This window comes from Ochlerotatus camptorhynchus, unplaced genomic scaffold (genome assembly GCF_037179485.1).
Source record: "Ochlerotatus camptorhynchus isolate MF236.1 unplaced genomic scaffold, CSIRO-AGI_Acam_v1.1 ptg000324l, whole genome shotgun sequence".
NCBI lineage: Eukaryota > Metazoa > Arthropoda > Insecta > Diptera > Culicidae > Ochlerotatus > Ochlerotatus camptorhynchus.
Window position 1 is genome coordinate 3,021,271 of NW_027040812.1, and position 20,387 is coordinate 3,041,657.

Genomic DNA, 20,387 nt, shown 5'->3' on the forward strand with positions numbered 1-20,387 from the left:
TCCTCGGTAGACAAAGCCGAGTCTTGTCACTATCAACAAGGCATAAAAAGTAACAAGGACTAAGATGTGTTCCTTGGATTACTGAAAAATCCTGTTCCCCTAGTTTGAAGCAGTCAGGACTAGGAATCGGTGGTAGATCTTACATCCCGTAACGTACCACGAAAAAGTGATCTACCCACGTTACGGGGCCCTATATAGATTTATTGATGGTTTGAGTGGTGGCCCGTAGTTTCGGATATTTTAAATATGTTGAAACAAGAAAATCCCAGCGGACAGGACTCCAGTCCAAAGGGCGGTGGGGATTTGATGATGCAGCAGTCATGGCTGTACGCTCCTATTATGTTTCTATAGATATAGCAAGCACCACACAGGAACTCAAAAGTATTGACAATCATATTGATGCAAATATTGACGACGAAAATATTGATGAACATATTGACGCAAAATATGACCCATTAGTAAGTTTTTGGCAAATTTATTTCATTCAGCTTCAATACCATAACCGTACGGTCGCACCTTACGCTTAACTCCACTCATTAGGTTATGTACAACATCTGACTGCAGCTTCTTCTGTACGGAAACCCACTTTTTATTCATGTCTTCCTCAGATTTGACCTCCTTGGGATGCTTCCGTAGTGCCTGCTTCATAATAGCCCAGTATTTTTCGATAGGCCTAAGTTCCGGTGCGTTGGGTTCATGTCCTTGGGTATGAAAGTGACCCAAGGACATGGCTTCGTACTACTCCAGGACAACATTTGAATAGCGGCACGAAGCTAGATCCGGCCAGAAGATAGTAGGGCCCTCGTGTTGCTTCAACAGAGGAAGCAGACGCTTCTGTAGACACTCCTTGAGGTAGATCTCCCAATCTACAGTCTCGGTAGTCACGAACGGCGCACTCCGTCTGCCACATGAGCAAATCGCTTGCCAAATCATGTATTTCTTGGCAAACTTTGAAAGTTTCTGCTTTCTTACTTCCTCCGGGACATCAAAATTGTGCTGGGCGATGAATAACAATAGCCCCGGAAGCTGCCGGAAGTCCGCCTTGACGTAAGTCTCATCATCCATGATGAGACAATGAGGCTTCGTCAGCATCTGGGTGTATAGTTTCCGGGTCCGTGACTTTCCCACCGTATTTTGCCGTTCGTCGCGATTTGGAGCCTTCTGCACTTTGTACGTATGCAGTCCCTCCCGGCCCTTGGCTCTCTGAACGAAAGACTTGAACAGGTTCAACTTTTCGGCTTTCATGACACACTTGTGGTCCTGATCACCAATAGAACATCCATTCTGACCGCATTTCTCCTTCCGTTCGATGCTCCGAGTTTTGTAGTAAAGTTTAATCACACGACTCGCCGTTGACTGCACGATTCCGAGTTGTTTTCCGATGTCCCGATGAGAGAGTTGAGGATTTTCCAGGTGCTTGCGCAAAATCAATTCGCGACGTTGCTTTTCGGGTGACGCCATTTTTTTTCCAACTTTCGAAAAACAGACACCGATAAACAATACACTCTTAACTACTTCTACCCAAATTTTCAAGAGAAAATACTCAATGGGAAATTTTCTACAGCCTTTTTCCGGGATGCAATTTGATGTGAGACATCCCTTTTTTGCCCTAGTTTTCCCCTTCTGTATAACTACAGCAGCAGATGCGGACTGCTCCTCGCCAACTTTTGTCAAGATGGTTGTGATTTAACTCGAAATATACCATCAGATACAACATTTCTCCAATTACCGATAGTGTGGATTGTGTGGTGTTGTGTTCGATTTTCTTGGCACATACCCTTGATGACGATGGCGACTACGACGACTGCAGACCAGCGAGCGCTCGCTGTGGTTCCGGAAAGATCCTTTCAGGCCGATCTTGTCGGCAAGATGGCGGTACCACCGCTCGGTGAAATTGCGGTACAATTCCGACAATGGCGGACGAAGCGAGGCTGACCGAACGTCGGCCGTAGTGTGATGGCTGGTTGGTTTTACCGGGCTGGTATAGCGGTTTGTGAAGATGGTTCCGATGCACAGGCGCTTCCTTCTGACGAAGCCGGTCGACGACGGCAAGGCCACCCTCTGTCGAACCGGGAAGGGAAATTCTCCTTGGTGTTTAGGGCCTTCAGCCCGAGGACGATGTCCTTTGCGATTAGGTCAAGGTAACTAAATGTCAACTAGACCGTAGCGTGCAATAGCGGTCTTTGACTCACCAACCAGAAAACCAATTGTTTGGTTGAAAAAGAAAGGTCCTAGCGAGGAGGTAACATCCATTTGTGCCTTGGACCAATTTAGAGGATGACTTCGACTTTACCTGAATCAGCTGAATTGGTGATTTTCACTTCACCTTGATTCACTACTCGCACTGTATTCTGTTAAAATGTATTCCACAGACACTTCTGGTCTACACGCTCGCCTGAGATAAAGTGAACGATGGTCGTTCTCTAAGCATCGCAGAACCCTTCAGCTCATCACCCGTGACTCCGTGTCACCATTTTGCCGCGGCCATGCGCGCCTTATTCAGCAGTCGGCCGTTAAGTATGGCCGTATCGTCTGCCCAGTGGGTTTCACCGCAAGTGTTACACAAATTTATTTGAATGCTCGATCACATGGTGCATATTTAAAATATTGTATTGAACCTTTGTAACAGAACGGTTAGACTTAGCGGCGCCGGTGGTGTAGTGGTAAGCGTGATTACCTCTCACCCAAGCAGGCCTGGGTTCAATCCCAGTCGGCGCCGCCGGGATGTTCTGAGGCATAACATCTCTGATCACGCCTTCCTTCGGATGGGAAGTAAAGCCGTTGGTCCCCGGTTCATGAGTTGATGAGTCGATAGGTAGGGTCCAGGTGTGGGAGCTGCCTTCCTGGCACGTCGGTAGCATTGGTGCTCAGCACGGAAAACAAGATCGACGGAAAAAAACAAACCAAAGGAAAAGAACGGTTACACTTCGATGAGTCTCTTGTCGACGCGTCGTTCACTTTGCAATCGTAAACGAAAGACGCAGCTCCAAAATGCTTTATAACTTTGGCGACCGTTAGATACAGCTTTGAATTGTTCTCTAAAAATGTGAGCCCATCAATTATCTATCTTATGCCACACAATAGTTGCCGATTTTCATCACTGGGTGTTACTTGTGACTTCATTAAACGAACGACGCAGCTAAAGTTGCGACGATAAGTGAAGGACGGAATTCAAAAATAAGGTTGGATAGAGGGAGTTGTGGAATATTTTTCAAAATTGTGAGATTATTCATTTATTTATTTATTCATTTCGTCATCTACCTCAATTATCTTCCTAATGATTGTATTATTCTCGCTTCTGGTTTTCTAAATTTCAAGATGGTGACTTTCGTTTATAAAATAAACTGATAAATATAGGTATTCAGGTATGTCAGATACTTTTTTTTTTGTTCCAAAATGGTGACTTCTAATTTTCTGAATTTTTTACCAAAATGTTTGACTCCATTTTGGATTTTAAAATGGCAATTTCCGGCTTTAATATACTGTTAAGGACCCTACATGGGATGACTATAGAGGCCGGAAATCGTTGTATGACTCCATTTTGGAATTCAAAATGGCAATTTCCGATTCTAGTAAAACATTCAAATACGCAATATCCACGATATTTGACGGAAATCCAGGGAAGCTTCGAGAGCTACAGAAAAGCGAGAGCTTCAATGCAGTCCCGAGAACTGGGTCATTTTGAAATTTTCAGAGATGAAGAATTTCAAAGAAAATCCTAAATCTTCATTGACATTAAGAATACTTCGTGATCTAATAATTTAAGGGAGTTAAAGGCGAGCATTTCGGGAAGTTGGATGATGTCAATTGATTGGAATGAGGAAGTACCTGGAGAGATCCGGATTATGTGGGAACGTTTTGTGGACCTATCATCGTTAGCCAATTTTCGGATTCCACGGTTTGCCTTTGACGTGGGGGAAGTGCAGCTGCATTGCTTCACGGATGCGTCGGAGTCAGCTTATGGAGCTTGAGTTTATGCACGGACTAGCAGGTGAAGGTGATGTTACTGGCAGCGAAATCTCCATGGTGGTTGTAGAGTGGCATCTCTACAGAAACGTAGCTTCCCGAGACTGGAATTATGCGCCGCTCAACTTGGCGCTCGATTATCTTCTAGAGTCATCACTGCACTGAATATGGAATCAATTCCTGTTTTCTATTGGACTGAATCCATGGTGGTTGTATATTGACTTCGTGCACCACCACAGACCTGGAAAACATTTGTGGCGAACCGTGTAGCAGACATTCAAACCCTAACGAACAATGCTTCATGGCTACACGTACCCGGTGTGGATAACCCAGCCGATTTAGTATCCCGAGGAATGACTGTGCCGCTGTTCTTGACCAGCAAGAATTGGATACATGGACCCGATTGGTTGAAAAGAAGAGAGGAATATTGGCCTAAATTGGATACCCCGAGAACAACACATATTGATGGAGATACTGAGCGGAAAACAATCACATTGCTGATGCAAAATCTACCACCACTAAACCCTTTGTTTACTCGATCGTTTTCTTACAATCGTCTATTGCGTACGACTGCGTATTGTTTGCGATTTATTCGTCATGCAAGAAAGGGAATGAAAGAAGCTATCATCACCCTTGCTCTCCTAGTGAACTTGAAAATGCAAGGGATTGTTTGGTTAAGATTGTCCAAGCTGACTGCTTTAAATCCGAGCTGAGTCTGCTCAAAAAGAGAAAACCGGTATCCAAAAGCTCCTCACTCACACTTCTGAACCCTTTCGTGGATTCATCGAGGATAATCCGAGTCGGTGGCCGGCTCAGACTGTCGAAGGAGTCTTACAGTACTAAACACCAAATTCTACTACCTGATTTCCACCGATTCACTAGAATGCTTTTGATGTCATACCACTGCAAATTGGTTCATGGTGGAATATCGCTCATTTTGGGAGTAGTCCGTAACGAATATTGGCCTACAAATGGAAGAAGGGCTGTACGCAGCGTAGTACGAACTTGCTATCGTTGTACTCGTGCCAACCCTCACCCACTGCAACAACCTGTTGGACAACTACCCCTTGCCAGAATTACCCCAAGCCGCCCTTTCGCATCCACTGGAATCGATTATTGTGGTCCTGTGTTGGTTAAGTCCGCCAACCGCAAGACTGCTCCTACAAAAGCTTATATTGCCATATTTGTCTGCTTCAGTACAAAGGCTGTACATATTGAGTTGGTGGGAGATTTATCCACACCTTCGTTTCTGTCTGCTCTTCAACGCTTCGTGGCTAGACGAGGTAAGCCCACCGATGTTTATTCGGACAATGCCACGAATTTTGTCGGCGCCAAAAATGAGCTGCATGCCCTTTACCAAATGCTCTCCAATACAAACGAAACTACTCGAATTGCTACCACCCATGCAACTGAAGGAATACGATGGCACATGATCCCACCTCGTGCCCCAAACTTCGGTGGTCTATGAGAGGCCGCTGTGAAGGTGGCGAAGAAACATCTAGTTCGTCAGTTAGGCAACACATCTCTACTGTACGAGGACCTAGTGACGATACTGTCGCAGATTGAAGGAGCCATGAACTCAAGGCCATTGGCACCGTTGTCAGAGGAGCCTAATGACTTCGAAGCCATCACTCCAAACCATTTTTTGATTGGCTCACCACTTCTGGCCCTCCTCATCCGGATTTGAAGGACGTTCCGGTAAACTGACTGAGAAACAGGTACCAAGTAACTTTCAGTAAAACTTCGAAACTGCAGGTTAGCATTTTACCAAATACAATTTTCTTCTAAAAACTGACTTAAATTAATTACGGTATCGACTTTTTAGTCAGCGGCGCCGGTGGTGTAGTGGTAAGCGTGATTACCTCTCATCCCAGAAGGCCTGGGTTCAATCCCAGTCGGCGCCGCCGAGATGTTCTGAGGCATGAAATCTGATCACGCCTTCCTTCGGAAAGGCCGTTGGTCTCCGGATCATGAGTTGATGGGTCGATATGTAGGATCCAGGTTAGGGAGCTGCTTCCCTGGCGTTGGTAGCATTGGTTCTCAGCACGGAAAACAAGTTTTATGCGAAAGTTAGAAGATACTGAGAGGTAAGCAAATACCACTGGTAAGAGAAAATTTGCGAAAAAAAAGCTAAGGGTGGTGGGATTCACACCCACAATTCCCATTCAAAACACGGGCGCATTGCTAATTATACAACGGTAGATCTATGACTAAGATAACCTTCTTAAAGTTCTCGGAAGTACCGTAAGTTCTCTTAATTTTACAGAAGTATTCGTAACTCTCTAGAAAATTCGTTTGATGTTCTTTGAAAATCTTGGACGTATTGAACACTTTAAAAGTTTCTTGAACATCCCTGAAGTTCTTAGAAATTTCCACTGAAGTCTCCGTAGCTAATTTCAAGTTTCCATAACATTCCTCAAGTATATGGTACGTCACTGAATCTCACGGAACTTTTCTAAGTGTTTCGACACTTCCCTTAAGTTCCAGGCATAAACAAATTCTCTAAACTTCGCTGAAAATCGAAGAGTAGTCAAGTTGTTCTCGGATGTTCTCAGACATTTAGGAAAAGTCAATGAATTCTCGGACTATACCAGAAGTACAAGAACTTCGTAGAAGATTCTAGAAACTACAGAGCTATCCGGAAAACTCAAAAACTTAACTGAAGATCTAACAACTTCGTACAAATTCCGAGAACTTCCAACAAATTCATAAAATTCCGAGAAATTCCCAGAATTTTCGAAAGCTTCCCAGAATTACTGAGAGCTTCCACAATTTCTGAGAACTTCTCAAAAATCCTTGAACTTTGTCGAAAATGTAAGAACTTCTCAAACATTTCAAAAATATTATTGAACTTTCCAGAAGTTCCGGTTACCATTCAGAAGTTCTCGGAACTGCATAGATGTTCCAGGAACTTTCCATACATTTCGATAGCTTCACAAAACATACAGCAACTTCCCAGGAGTTCTGTATACTTCTCACAAATTCCGAGTACTACTAGATCTAGATCTTGTAGATCTCGGAACGTCCATGAGACATTTGAACTTCTTAGCAGATCCTAGAACTTCCCAGAAATTTTTAGAATATTCCAAAAACTCCGAGAATCTCGTTGAAGATCTCAGAACTTCTCAGGAATTCTAAAAACTTCCTAGAAGATCTGAGTTTTTCCCATAAGTTTTGTAAGCTTTCCAGAATTTACTAAAGCTTCCCATATATTCCGAAAATTTCTCAGAAAATCTTGGAACCTTCCAATAAATTCTGGAAAATTTCCAAAAATTCCGAGAGCTTTCCAAAACTTCCAATAACTTCCAGAAGATTCAAGAAATTCGCAGAAATTCAGTGACATTTCCAGAGTTTCCAAGAATGTCCCCAATAGATGCGAGATCTTCCTAAAAATTTCGAAAACTTCCCATCAGTTCCAAGAGCTTTCCATAATTTCCGAAAACTTGTCTCTCTTAGAAGATTTGCGATTTTGACAAAACAAAAAAATCCGGGAAGTTGCTAAACATTCTGATGGTTTCCCAAGAATTCCGAGAATTGCTCAGAATTTCCGACAACTTTTTCTTAGATATGTTAGATTAGGTTGAATGACATTGTTATTTGAAATAATTAGAGGCCACTTTTGACCAAGAGCTTGCGACTCTGTTTAGCTATGTCATACGTAAGGGGAATGGCTCTTATGTTGGCCTATGGATCTAAGATTGGGCCCATCGCTAATAATCTGCTTTTTATCAATTTAATCTACAAAAACGCGTCATTGGGACGTTACTAATGGATATTTTTGGTCGCTATTGAATATTGAGTCGATTGCCGGCTTTAAGTATGGGCCCAAATTAGGGACATTTATGCCAACCTTACATCCATTTTCCCTATCATAATATTTGAAGATGATGGTTCAGCACTAACGGTGTTTTTCAATCCATTATCAAAAATCTCAGTACAACTAATTTGAGCTACACCCTCTAATATGGTTCGATTTTCTTCTTGGGACGATTATCCGATTATGTGTAGAATACCGTGGTCAAGCCCTGCCGGCGGCTAATAATCTTACCTTAGTATCAGCTGATGTAGACGTGAACGCTGTCCAAGCCTCCGAAGCGCCCGGCAGGCTCCGATTACCGATAATTGATGTGTTTCCATTATTTTAAGGCCTTCCTGGTACTGGACAATGGCCTCCGGTAGCAAATCTGAAATTCATTGGATCAAACGTTCAATGACGATGGACGAAGGCAGAGATAGAAAAAGAGGGAGTGAAAAATCACCATTAGTTTGGCTACGAATAATTTCCGGAACTAAATATTTACACACGAAGACACGGTCAGAGCTCTCAATCTGTGCTCCACTTCACAAGGATACAAACTCTCACCCCAAAAGGAAACACTCTATGCAGCAGAAATGGATTCGGAAAGGATATGTGTACTTTGGACAAAGTGGATGATTTCGAATGGATGTCCACTTTCATCGCTCTGGACAGCAGCTGTGGTGCTTCTGACAAAGGAAAAGGATGAAATGCTGTGATGATGCATCCAATCTGAACAAACAGATTTGGCAAATAAATCAATATCGATGAGTTGTGAAATAACAGCAGAACTTATGCATGGCGTCTCTCTCGTGTATTCTGATCGATACAATTGTTATCTGAGAATTGAGATTTCTCTATTTGGTTTAGAAAATATCAAAATTGATTGTAAAAGTGGGAAACCCATATCGACTTCCGATTACAAATCCATTTCCACATTGAAACCGCTTCCCGGAAGCAATCATTCGAAACATTCATCACTCAATAACTCAGCGTGTGCGCAATAGGTGCCCTCACAGAGGAAACCACCGGTTAAACAATTTGAATAACTTACTCTGTTCCGTCAGCCAGTCACCGTACTGCCGGCGTAGGTCAACGTCGTACGGATTCAGCTGGACCACGCGCCGCAGCAACTGGCCGGCCTTCAAACCGCTGTATAATTTCACTAATTCCAGATAAGCCGCGGTGAATAGTGGCTCCAGCTTGATGCACCGTTCCAGCATTCGGACGGCATCCGAGGTCCGGTTGGCTTTACTGCTTGCCCATTCCAGGATGACCGCCAGGGTGGATGTCACAATCATCGTCAATGGATACGGATGTGGATGGAACATGGAATGAAACAAACATCGTCTGATTAGAAAGTTGGATTAATATCGACGAAAGTGGCATTTCAACGACGAGCTTATATGAGTTGATTCGTTGGGCAGTGGATGGATGTTGCTAGCGGACGTTCTATGTGGGCTATCAGATTTTTATTACAGTTTCGTTGTAACCAACATTTCACTTTCCTGACTTGGCTAGGTGGGTTAATCATGAAAAAGTTACTTTCAACAGAGCGAGCTAATCATGACCACAAACTTCTTCAGATACACCCAGAAACCTACAACATAATTCGTTTTGACGTTATTAATAAAATGCATATTTTAGTGCTTTTAAGCCATTATGCACCGTGGAGTGCTACAGCAGCACACTTGTCACAAAGTAGTTGTGGTTACTTTTATGTAACTAATTTCAGTCACAATAAAGTTGCAGCGACTTATTACGACTAAAGTATAATGCTTGGGTGAAAAGGAATCGACGCAAGAGACGTCTTTCTGATATCGACTTTATTAATAATTAAACTCTTATTAAAAATTGTAATTACAATGAACGATAAAAACATTATTTCAGTAGAAATGTTGTCCAGTACATGATACACATCCGGAAAAGATAAAGCTCATAGGACTTTATCGTAAAAACAATCAAGATGATCTATACCTTAGTCCAGTTTCCGAAACTTGCTTGCTCATAGAACTGCCCTTAACACAGTTTGAAAAAGTAATGTAAACTTATTTTCAAATGGATCGTCAAATATCATATAAGTTTACATTATAAATCGTGTAAATTTCTGAGAAATTTCATGAAATGTTGAAAATATGGTATACAAAAGCCAACAATATTGCTTAAAAGTTGCTTGTATGCGAGAAATGAAATACAAGTTTAAGTTAATAAATGTTTACATCACAATTAAAATTAAGAATTTTTTGCTGTGAAGTTTTCGGAGTTTCCTTTATGAAGTGTATTACTTGTTTCCATGTAGTTTTCGTTCGTCGTGTTTCTTGCGAAACCGAAGTGCCAAAAACATCGAAAATGTTAACATAAATATGAACTTCAGTTGAGCCGATAGCTCAGTCTTGATCTGATCAGTAAACTGAAAAATTGTTTTCAATAAACGGAAGCAATCTTACATTTGGAGGCGAGTTAAAAAAAAAAATAATAATAAAAGTTTTCTAGTTTCACGCGTAGCTGTGCGTGACGGTGTCAGCGAGTGCTCGTAGTGAGGAAGAGTTTGGTCAGCGGAACAGTAGGAGCGTTTTCACGGAACCGAGTCGGACGCCATCAAGCTAACCCCATTTGCTTTGTTGCTGCAAGGTGTGAACGGAGGAAGCTATTTCAACAAAACCGAAAGTGGCGGGCCGTTTTTGTCATTGTTGCAGTCTGGTGTTTTTACTTACGGTAAATCGTAAGTAGAGTGGTATCCGAAAGTGATTTGGAGTTACTGCCTAAACAGTTAATTTCCTGCCGGCAGATTTCTTGCCGAAGTGGCGCCGGTGGTGTAGTGGTAAGCGTGATTACCTCTCACACCAGCAGGCCTGGGTTCAATCCCAGTCGGCGCCGCCGGGATGTTCTGAGGCATAACATCTCTGATCACGCCTTCCTTCGGAAGGAAAGTAAAGCCGTTGGTCCCTGGTTCATGAGTTGATGGGTCGATAGGTAGGGTCCAGGTATGAGAGCTGCCTCCCTGGCGTCGGTAGCATTGGTGCTCAGCACGGAAAACAAGATCGACGGAAAACAAATCAAGGAAAAAAAAGATTTCTTGCCGTTTCTCTGCTAGATCGTGTGGAGATGACAGAAGTTGCCTTCATAGTGCGCAGTGGAAATAGTACAAAGCAATGTTTTGTACCGTACTTTTAAGTTGGTTTATACCAGTTTGATATTTGGGCAAGAAAGATAAAAGAATTATAAATTGTAGAACGATTCGTGAAATATTGTTACGGCTTGTGACTGAAGAAGTAGTGTAGTACCAACAATCAATACGAAACTATCGATTTGAAATTGGCTCACTACTTGACTAGCCTACTGGTCCCAAGCAAACGATTAACGTATCCCATTCTAGTCGGAATTCTACTACCACACTATGTTTGTTTTGATTCTCTATGAAAGTTTGACAGTTAAATTGAGGGATTCGTGGATTTTCTAATGTTTTGAGGGGTGCATCGATTAGCTTGGGACCGAAGATAGTACCAGAGCTGAGCGAAAAAGTTGAGCACGTTTCTTCGGGACCTTTACTAGTCTTAGAGTTACCTCTATGATAGTACTGTACCTTTTTATAAGACTGTTGTTTCTTCTATTCAGTTTAGGCGGAAGGCAGGCAATCTATGGACTAAAACTTGCTTCTTTGTGAGCTTAGAACCTGATGTCCTCGAGTCACAAATTGTGTGGTAAGAGGTTGGCCGATCTCACAGGGGACCCACAGCTTCTGAGCGACGATTTTCGGGTTGGCAAAGGTCAAATCATCGAACGGCAAGTCAGACATTTTGTGCTACCTTTGTATGCCAATGAGGAGTTTTTTTTGTGGAGACATCCATCTTATTGTTTTGTATTTAATTTTGTTCTTGTTCTTTTTTCTGTTGCCATTTTCCTTGATCTTATTTTTTATTGTTTTGATTGAATATTGGAATATAGTATCAAAGCATTATAATATGAATTCTTCCAGTATTGCTTGCACTATGGACCCTTACCGGGTACTAGTTTTAATGACTGCCCTAATAAAATTTTTATGGTTATTTTGCTTAACGAAGTGTTCAGGGTAACATCCAAACTAATTGTAGAATAGTTAATAAAGTGAAAGAGGAAGACAAAATGGCTTATTTTGTCACTCTTAGCGGACCGGTAATGTTTGATGAAATCAAGTTATTTTAACCGGCTGGAAATTTTCAGGAGGCAGCTTTTAACGATTTAATTACTAAGTTGAAAAACAGGCTGTACAGGACTGACCCAGATCTGGTCCAGGGATATAAATTTAGTACCAGCATACAAAACCCTGATGAAACGAGACGACAGAGAATTTCATATCGGGCCTTATTACGGGTGTCACTACACGGTGATAAGGAAGTGATACTCAGAATAAGAGCCGGTGCCTGTGGACTTGGAGACATACTTCAAGTCCCCGCGTACATCGTACGGGTTAGGCAAAAATGTGCGTCTATCTTGAAAAACTGTCGCATTAATGGCCCTTCGCTCATTTTCAACTTCTATTCAATTTTCATACTGCCGTACTCTAACGGAACTATCCACCTACCCTCTTCTAAAGATCATTCTCTAGCTAATAAATCATCACACTAAAGCTTCATGTTAGCATTTATTATTTCTGGGCTTCTCTTGAACGTCCAGGATTTTTTATAAACTTCCTGCAATTTCCCTTATATTGATTATATTTCTTTTTGCCGTTTACGTGCGCTTTTAGAATAGCATCTCAACAATTGATTTTATAGGTACTATATATAGATCGAATCGAAGCTGGCAGCACCCTCTCAGATTTCAATAAAATTTTCTGGATGTGTAGACTTTGACTAAATAAGTACTTTTGCATACTCAGTTTTTCCAAAATTTATCTAGACTAACATTTGAGAAGGGCCAAACTTTTTCTGCCGATTTTTTTCAAAAAAATATTATTGAAAAATGACAACTCCAACAAAAATATATTGAATGGATGACTTTTAAGAAATTAACCAAATTATCGAAAAAAAAAATACTGGAAAAAATTCATTTTAAACCTACACTGAAAAAAAACGATTTTTAAAATTTAAAGTCGATTTAAAAAAAATGGCCATGTTTGATTTGGTTGAAACTTTGCCTCAAGATAGGTAATTATGTTTACTACCTTCTGTCCATACATTGCGAGATGGGCACTTTTAAGGAAAAAAAGTTTTTCTTACAAAAACTTTTTCATGTCTGAACTGATTTATTTTTATTTGCCATTTTCACACAAAACCAAACCAGTGAAGCTCAAAATCATCTCAGAATCCAATGAAGCTCAATTTGCGATTCAATTTTGTCTAATCAGCACTTAAGTTCACTTTGATTAATCGAGAATTTCATATGAAAAGGGCTCATGATGCATATCTCGCCGAATCGTATTTGGAATCGGCAGCACCCTCTCAGAGTTCAATAAAACTATTTAGACATGTTGACCTTATCAAAAAAAAATCATTCCCTTATTCTGTTGTCTATTACTGATGCAAAATTTGATAATATGTGAGAGAAAAAAGACAAGATTTTTCATATATCATTTATTTATATATTTTCAATGTTTTAAACCTATTTTCATACATGCTATTTGTTTCCTTTTTCCAATCAAGCTAAATATTTTTGGTTCATCTTCTGAATTAGAATACCTTTTTGCCGCTTAATTGATCATTGATAATTGATAATGATCAACAGTTTAAGAATTATGTCACAAGATGCAATAATAGAAAAAAATGCTTTGTAATATTTCTACTAGAACAACTGATTGCTTTTTCCGTGCTTGCGAAAAGTGTGCTTCCAATGAACATTGTGAAGAGAAACTTACTTTGCTATTAGAATCAAATGACAAACAAGATGTTGTGTTTCAACAGTGGCTGAATACTGATCGTTGTAATTTGGAAACGATTATCAAGCCTGTTGATGAATTTGTTCCGTATCTCATTGATAAAATTAACATACTTATAACTCATGACTTTATTTAACAAACAACAGTCATATTTTCTAAGAAATAAAAAAGAATCATCAAAAGAAGGCGAAATTCTAGTAATTTGTGATTTTTCTGAAAGTTATTCATTCATTATCTAAAACGTAAACTTGAAAATATTAGCTTCATTATCATATCAGAAGTCATGACTCACGATACAGTTGCAGTTCAGTTGTTCATCTCTAAAATGATAGATTTTATTAAACAATCGATAGATTTTTCTAAAATTACTTTTATGTCAGATGGGGCAGCATCACAATACAAATATAAAAAAAAAACTTTGCTAGTCTGTGTAGATTTCAGTCAAAGCATGGATTAGAAGCAGAATGGCATTTTTTTGCAACGTCTCATGGAAAAGGTTCCTGTAATGCCATTGGTGGCACTCTCAAGCGAATAGCAAAGAGAGCTAGTCTTGCTCGATTAATTTGGTTAATTTCTTAAAAGTCATCCATACAATATATTTTTGTTGGAGTTGTCATTTTTCCATAATATTTTTTTGAAAAAAATCGGCAGAAAAAGTTTGGCCCTTCTCAAATGTTAGTCTAGATAAATTTTGGAAAAACTAAGTATGCACACACCAAAAAATTCTGAATTTTACTGGCGATGTAAACATCCATGCATGCAAACATTCATACATGTAAACTTCCTTTTCACGTAAACTAGCAACTTGCAAGAAAAGTTGCAAACAAAAGTGGACAGTTGCATACAATATATGGGATATTACATGACAAGTCTCATAAATTTACACGATCTATAATCTTATATATGATATATGACACTCCATTTATGTGCATCATAGTAACGGAAATTTACACTACTTTTTTTTTAGCTGTGCAAAGTGGCATATTTAGTCAAGGTCCACACATCCAGAAAGTTTCATTGAAATCTGAGTGGGTGCTGCCAGCTCCGAATACGATTTGGCGCGAAATGCGTCATATGTAAAAGCGTTTCTTTTGGAATAGTCGGTTTGGTGGCCACCTAAAAGTGAAACCGGGAGGGCCTGCATACGTACAAAGTGCAAAAGTCTACAAATCGTGACGAATGGCAACATACGGTGGGAAAGTCACAGGCCCGGAAACTGTACACCCACACAGTTCGAAAAAGTAGTGTAAATTTCTGTCACTATGATGCACATAAATGGAGCGTCACATATCATACAAATTCACATTACAGATCGTGTAAATTTATGAGTCATTTAATGAAATATTCTAAATATTGTATGCAACCATCCATCTTTGTAAGCAATATTTCTTGCAAGTTGCTAGTTTACGTGAAAAGGAAGTTTACATGCTTCAATTTTAGCATGCATGGATATTTACATCACCATTAAAATTCATAATATTTTGGTGTGTATATAAGTATTGGAAAACTTAAGAAGCTGTCGAAGTTCTACCGCCAGTATAAAAAAGAGTTGAATACTGAAAAAAACATAGTGTGCATTTAGAAATTGACCACTTTGTCAAGCAGTTTGGGCGTGACTTTCTACCAGTGATTCCACAAAAATGGACCAACTAATTTCTATTTTAATGTTTTATTTCAATAAAAAAAAAAATTATGTTTTATTTCAAAGTTCGAGTGGTAGTAAACGTCATTTTAACTGCTCGAATGAAGTGGTTAATTGAAGTATATTTGCTGGCGATTCTTTCAAGCCTTGTTCATTTGATAGCTGTAGTGAAACTTCTTCTTCTTCTTGGAATTAATACGTAAAACAGACATAAATCTCTTGATATTGTGAAAAATATGCAGTGTTTTGAGCTGACCTTCCATCTTTCCATTCACAAGAATTTTGCAAGAAGGATGACAAACGAAATCGAGCGCTTGTAATACCTGTAATACCCAAGGTTTCACCCCTTTCTATGTTTCTCAATTGCGTAAAATTGAATGTTTCTAAATCCTTTGATAAGCCCCCTGTTCCCTAGAGCTAGTCTAAAAAACGAATGGCCGCATTTCCTTGACAACTAGCCTTTTCGATCACTCTGTAACTCTTTACTACTATGGTAAAATCCTATAAGCAAACGTCAGTCTGTGCGAGAAACATGTTAGACATTACCTGAAAGGGTAGTGAAAAATCTCATAAGATCCTGTTAAGGTGTTTCCTTTTAGAGTCCACAAATGGCCACTACGTAGGCTATACATTCACATCCACTTCGTTTACACACATCTTGGAAATTAATGTCCAATTTCACCTGAAATTGCTACTTCATGTATGCTGCAAACGAGGAGTAACAGTTTCATTGTGGTAGGTATCGTAGAAGCTGATATTTGTTCACTTAAAGTTTCGAAGTGGTTACGAGAATAAGGATCTCACAGCGAAACACCTTAATCTTTGCATGAAGAGACGGTGGCTCACTGGTACTATGGTCGAGTGAAGAGACAAAATCCGCTAGACTGAGGGGATTTTACCATAGGAGTAAAGAGTTAAAAAGCCACCGTCAACGTCAATACTTACACGTTATTTCAAAACTACTCAAATTTGGGTAGAATCCTCCCAGATCGATCACAATTGAACCTACTTAAAACTGGGTAAACTATGTTGGGAGTGACAAGCTGACACATGAGCAACATTGGCATGGATCCGACCGATGTTGTTTAATTGTTAACCTGTCACTTCCAAAATAGTTGACCCATTTTTTGATCGATTCAGTTTTGACAATTTCAGTTTTTCTCGAATTTAGGTAGTTTTCAAATAGCGTACACTGTGCATGCAACCAAATAAATGGTTTTCTTTCGTAAAGGCCAATTTCGCAAACAACACTGACATTTCCTGAGAATGAAAACTCGCTCAACTAAGCCACCACGATGCTTGTGTGTAGGGGAAGTCCCCATAGCTCATAGAATTGCTGGGTTACATGGATTGACTTTGAATTGCAAGATATTTACGAAAGAAACCATTGCTTAAGTTTCCGACATAGGCCCATATGAAGACTATGTGTCAAATGACGAAAATTTAATTTGGACAGATCGATGTCCAACTATACCAGTTATAATACTGAGGAAACACAAAAAGGTGTCAACTTTTGCATGAAGTTCCATATATGTTATGTGCTCGTTGTCTCATCATGGATGATGAGACTAACGTCAAGGCGGACTTCCGGCAGCTTCCGGGGCTACTGTTCTTCACTGCCCAGCTCAAGTTTGATGTTCCGGTGGAAGTAAGGAAGCAGAAACTTTCAAAGTTTGCCAAGAAATACATGATTTGGCAAGCGATCTGCTCATGTGGCAAACGGAGTGCGCCGGCCGTGACTACCGGGACTATAAATGAGGTCTACCTCAAGGAGTGTCTACACAAGCGTCTGCTTCCTCTTTTGAAGCAACACGAGGGCCCTACGATCTTCTGGCCGGATCTAGCTTCGTGCCACTATTCAAATGTTGTCCTGAAGTGGTACGAAGCCAATCGTGTGTGCACGTTCATACCCAAGGACATGAACCCCCCCCCCCCCCCTCTCCAACGCACTGGAACTAAGGCCCATAGGAAAATACTGGGCTACTATGAAGCAGACACTACGGAAGCATCCCAAGGAGGTCGAATCTATCTGAGGAAGACATGAAGAAAAAATGAGTTTCCGTACAGAACAAGCTGCAGATGTTGGACAGAACCTAATGAGTGGGTTAAGCGTAAGGTGCGAGTAAACGAAATAGTAACAGCTGCTGCGAAGACGATGGCTTTAAAATGTAAGGAGATAGAGAAGATGATTCAAGACGACCCAAAGATCACGGAGATAGGTGAGCAGGATTGATAATTAACGGCTGGCTTACAAAATAATTTCATCAGACTTGTGTATCGTCGACGATGTTCTGTGGTGTGGTTATAAGATTGTGGTGCCCTATAAGCTACGCCAACGAATTCTTGAGCTGGCCCATGAAGGTCACCCATTTATAAGAATTATAAAAACTCATCTTCGTGGGAACGTTTGGTGGCCTAAAACGGACTTGAATGTAGAGAGATTAGTCAAAGCTTGTCGATGATGTTCCTTGGTATCATCACCTAGTGCATCTGAACCAATGATGCAAAAAGAGCTCCGCACTCGAGTAAGGGAACAAATTGTTCCACTGTCAAATGGAGAGAATTGACTGATTTGTGTAGATTACTATAGCAGATATCTTGAGAAAGTGGAGATGCAGGAAATTCCTGCATCAGCTATAATTTGTGAGCTCTTAACGATCTTCTCTCGCTATGGGATATCTGAAAACCTTCGAGCTGAGAACGAACCGCAGTTTTCATCGGAAGAGTTTCGAATTTTTTTGTGATGAGTATGGTATTCACCTAGAGAGCAATATTTCTTACTGGCCACAAATGAATGGAGAGGTAGAATGACAAAACCGATCCATCTTAAAGCGCATAGCTCAAGAGTTTGGTCAGGATTGGAGACAGGATTTACGCAAATATCTGATGATGTACGACTCATCAAGTCACACAACAATTGGAAAGGCACCAGCGGAATTGATGTTTATCCGTCAAATGCGAACAAAGCTATCCTATGTTCCAGTGACAACAATGGATTCTGAATATGTTAGGGATCGCGACAGATTGGAAAAAGAGTATGCGGATAGTCGACGAAGAGCAAAGTCACTTCAATCGTGTCGAAAATATGGTGTAATACTACTTGTCAAAAAGGACACATTTATCATTAATACAGTGCATGAACTGACATTACGCTGTTTTTACTGCATTTGTTTATTGTTGTGGCCATAAAAATTACATGAGATTTTCGACATGATTGAAGTGCATCCTCTTGGATGTAATATTAAAATTTATTTTTTGCTGTGAAGGACAATAAGTTGAGCTCACAATTGGCACCGGAAGAATTCACTGTAGTCTACAAGACGGATACTGAAGTAGTTATCGCCTGCCTGAATCTGGTAAATAATACAGAAGAAGTGCAGCCCATTTGAAAGTCATACCTGCAAAGATCGATAGTGCAGATCAGGCCTTCAATCCAGCAGTTCGTTCAAATCAACAGGCTGTAGAAACCATGAAAAAATTGATAGCACCACTTGCGATGAAGAGTGGTTTGATAGAAAAGGTCAGAGCATTTTTTTACGTCTTAAAATTTAGTTTATTTAGTTGATTTTGTTTAAAACTTATTACAGTATAATTAATTACATTTCAACTTGTAATTGGAAATCCAGTTCTCCTACGTCTACTGCGTTATCAAAATCTATGATAAAGGTGACATAATTAATAAAATGTTTAAGGATTTCAATTCATTGTCTTCTGCCTATTCTGTCCAAAACTGGATGTATTAGGTCCTCGAAAGAGAGAGGTCTCCGGCCGCCAAGGATAGTCACCAAAACGTTCTGCAAATGCGACCACGCCGCTGTCACTCGAGGACACTCGCTCAATTTATGCTTCAGTGTTTCCGTTGCTGTATTGCAGTGTAAGCACCGCGCGCTGTCCACGCGCCAAATGGTGTGCCATAGCAGTCTGTGGTCAACTTTCTCGTTGACGAGCAAATACCAGCTGCTACGTTGGGCTAATGACAATTTTCTGCTTTCAATGTTGAGCCATACGCACCTCCAGTTCTCTGCAAGATGTCGCAATTCGACTCGTGTTTGGTCAGTTTGTTCGAGATAAAAACGATGGATTTGATCGCAGGATTTTGTTGGATTTGGGAGGGCAAACGAGGGTATGTTTGCAGGATAGTTTTTAGGCAGTGAAGGTCAGTCGGGATTTGTATGCGAGAGGAAGGAATTGTAGAAGGGAATGGAGCCGATCTCCTGGAGATGTCGTGATCAACCGACATCTCCAGAAGATCGGATCCATTCCCTTTTGCTTTCAGTGCTGGCAGCTGCAGTTTCAGTCCTCCTTGATAACGTGGTCTAGGCAGTTGTTGGATTGGCACACGCGCTGGCTGTCTTCCCCACAAAAACGTTCCCATGGTTGCTGTTATTTTGACCGTATGGACATAGTACAGTGGCAATACGGACGACAGATACCTTGGTCGTGATGAAAGTGTTGAGAAGAAACACCTTTTGATGAAGTGTTAGCGTGTGCATTGAATGCAGCCACACCTGTTGAGCTATCCTGCCTACCACTATATCCCAGTTGAGGGTGATCATTAGCCGTATAGAGTTAGCAAAATTCACACCCAATATTTTTATATGGTTTTCAGTCTTTTTCCAATCAATTTGAATCGTCGTCGTCTTATTCAGGTTGAGGACTGCTCCAGACACTCGTCCGAAACGAAGAAAAAGATCACGCATTGTTTCAATCTTGTGTGTCAATGTGGTGATAACGCTTATAAATATCATCCGCATATGCAACAATCAAGTCGGTGCCGCACACTACCTCGAGGGAATTTACCAATGCACAGTGGTACAGAATGCAGATTTAGGTGGAATTATATGTTTTGAGCCTGAAATTGAAACTTTAGGCTAAAAGTCTCTTCTACAAAGTTGTTCCTTATAATTAGGCCCTCATTTTTATGACAATGAATTCTAGGGTGGTTCCTATTATCATTAAAATCAAAAATCTAACTTTTTTGTTTGAATAAATTAAGGTATACATTCTTCAGGTATACATTTAGGGGCCTCATAGCCTAGTCAGTAAAGGCACGGTATTACCGAGCCGGAGGCGGCGGGTTCGATTCCCGGTCCGGTCGAGGGAATCTTTCGGGTTGGAAATTTTCTCGA

The 20,387-nt window shown here is 40.5% G+C and overlaps 1 protein-coding gene across 3 annotated transcripts in view; it reads right to left on the reverse strand.

The window, feature by feature from the left end:
* The window catches only part of LOC135707992 (protein O-mannosyl-transferase TMTC1-like), an 860,006-nt gene that overhangs the window by 23,441 nt on the left and 816,178 nt on the right, over window positions 1-20,387 (reverse strand). For all 3 annotated transcript variants that reach the window (XM_065229915.1, XM_065229914.1, XM_065229916.1), the window contains 2 exons: window positions 8,817-9,016; window positions 8,015-8,150 (listed from right to left, as the gene is read on the reverse strand). In XM_065229915.1, the coding sequence (XP_065085987.1) occupies window positions 8,015-8,150; window positions 8,817-9,016 (336 nt within the window). The remainder of the gene's footprint in view (window positions 1-8,014; window positions 8,151-8,816; window positions 9,017-20,387) is intronic.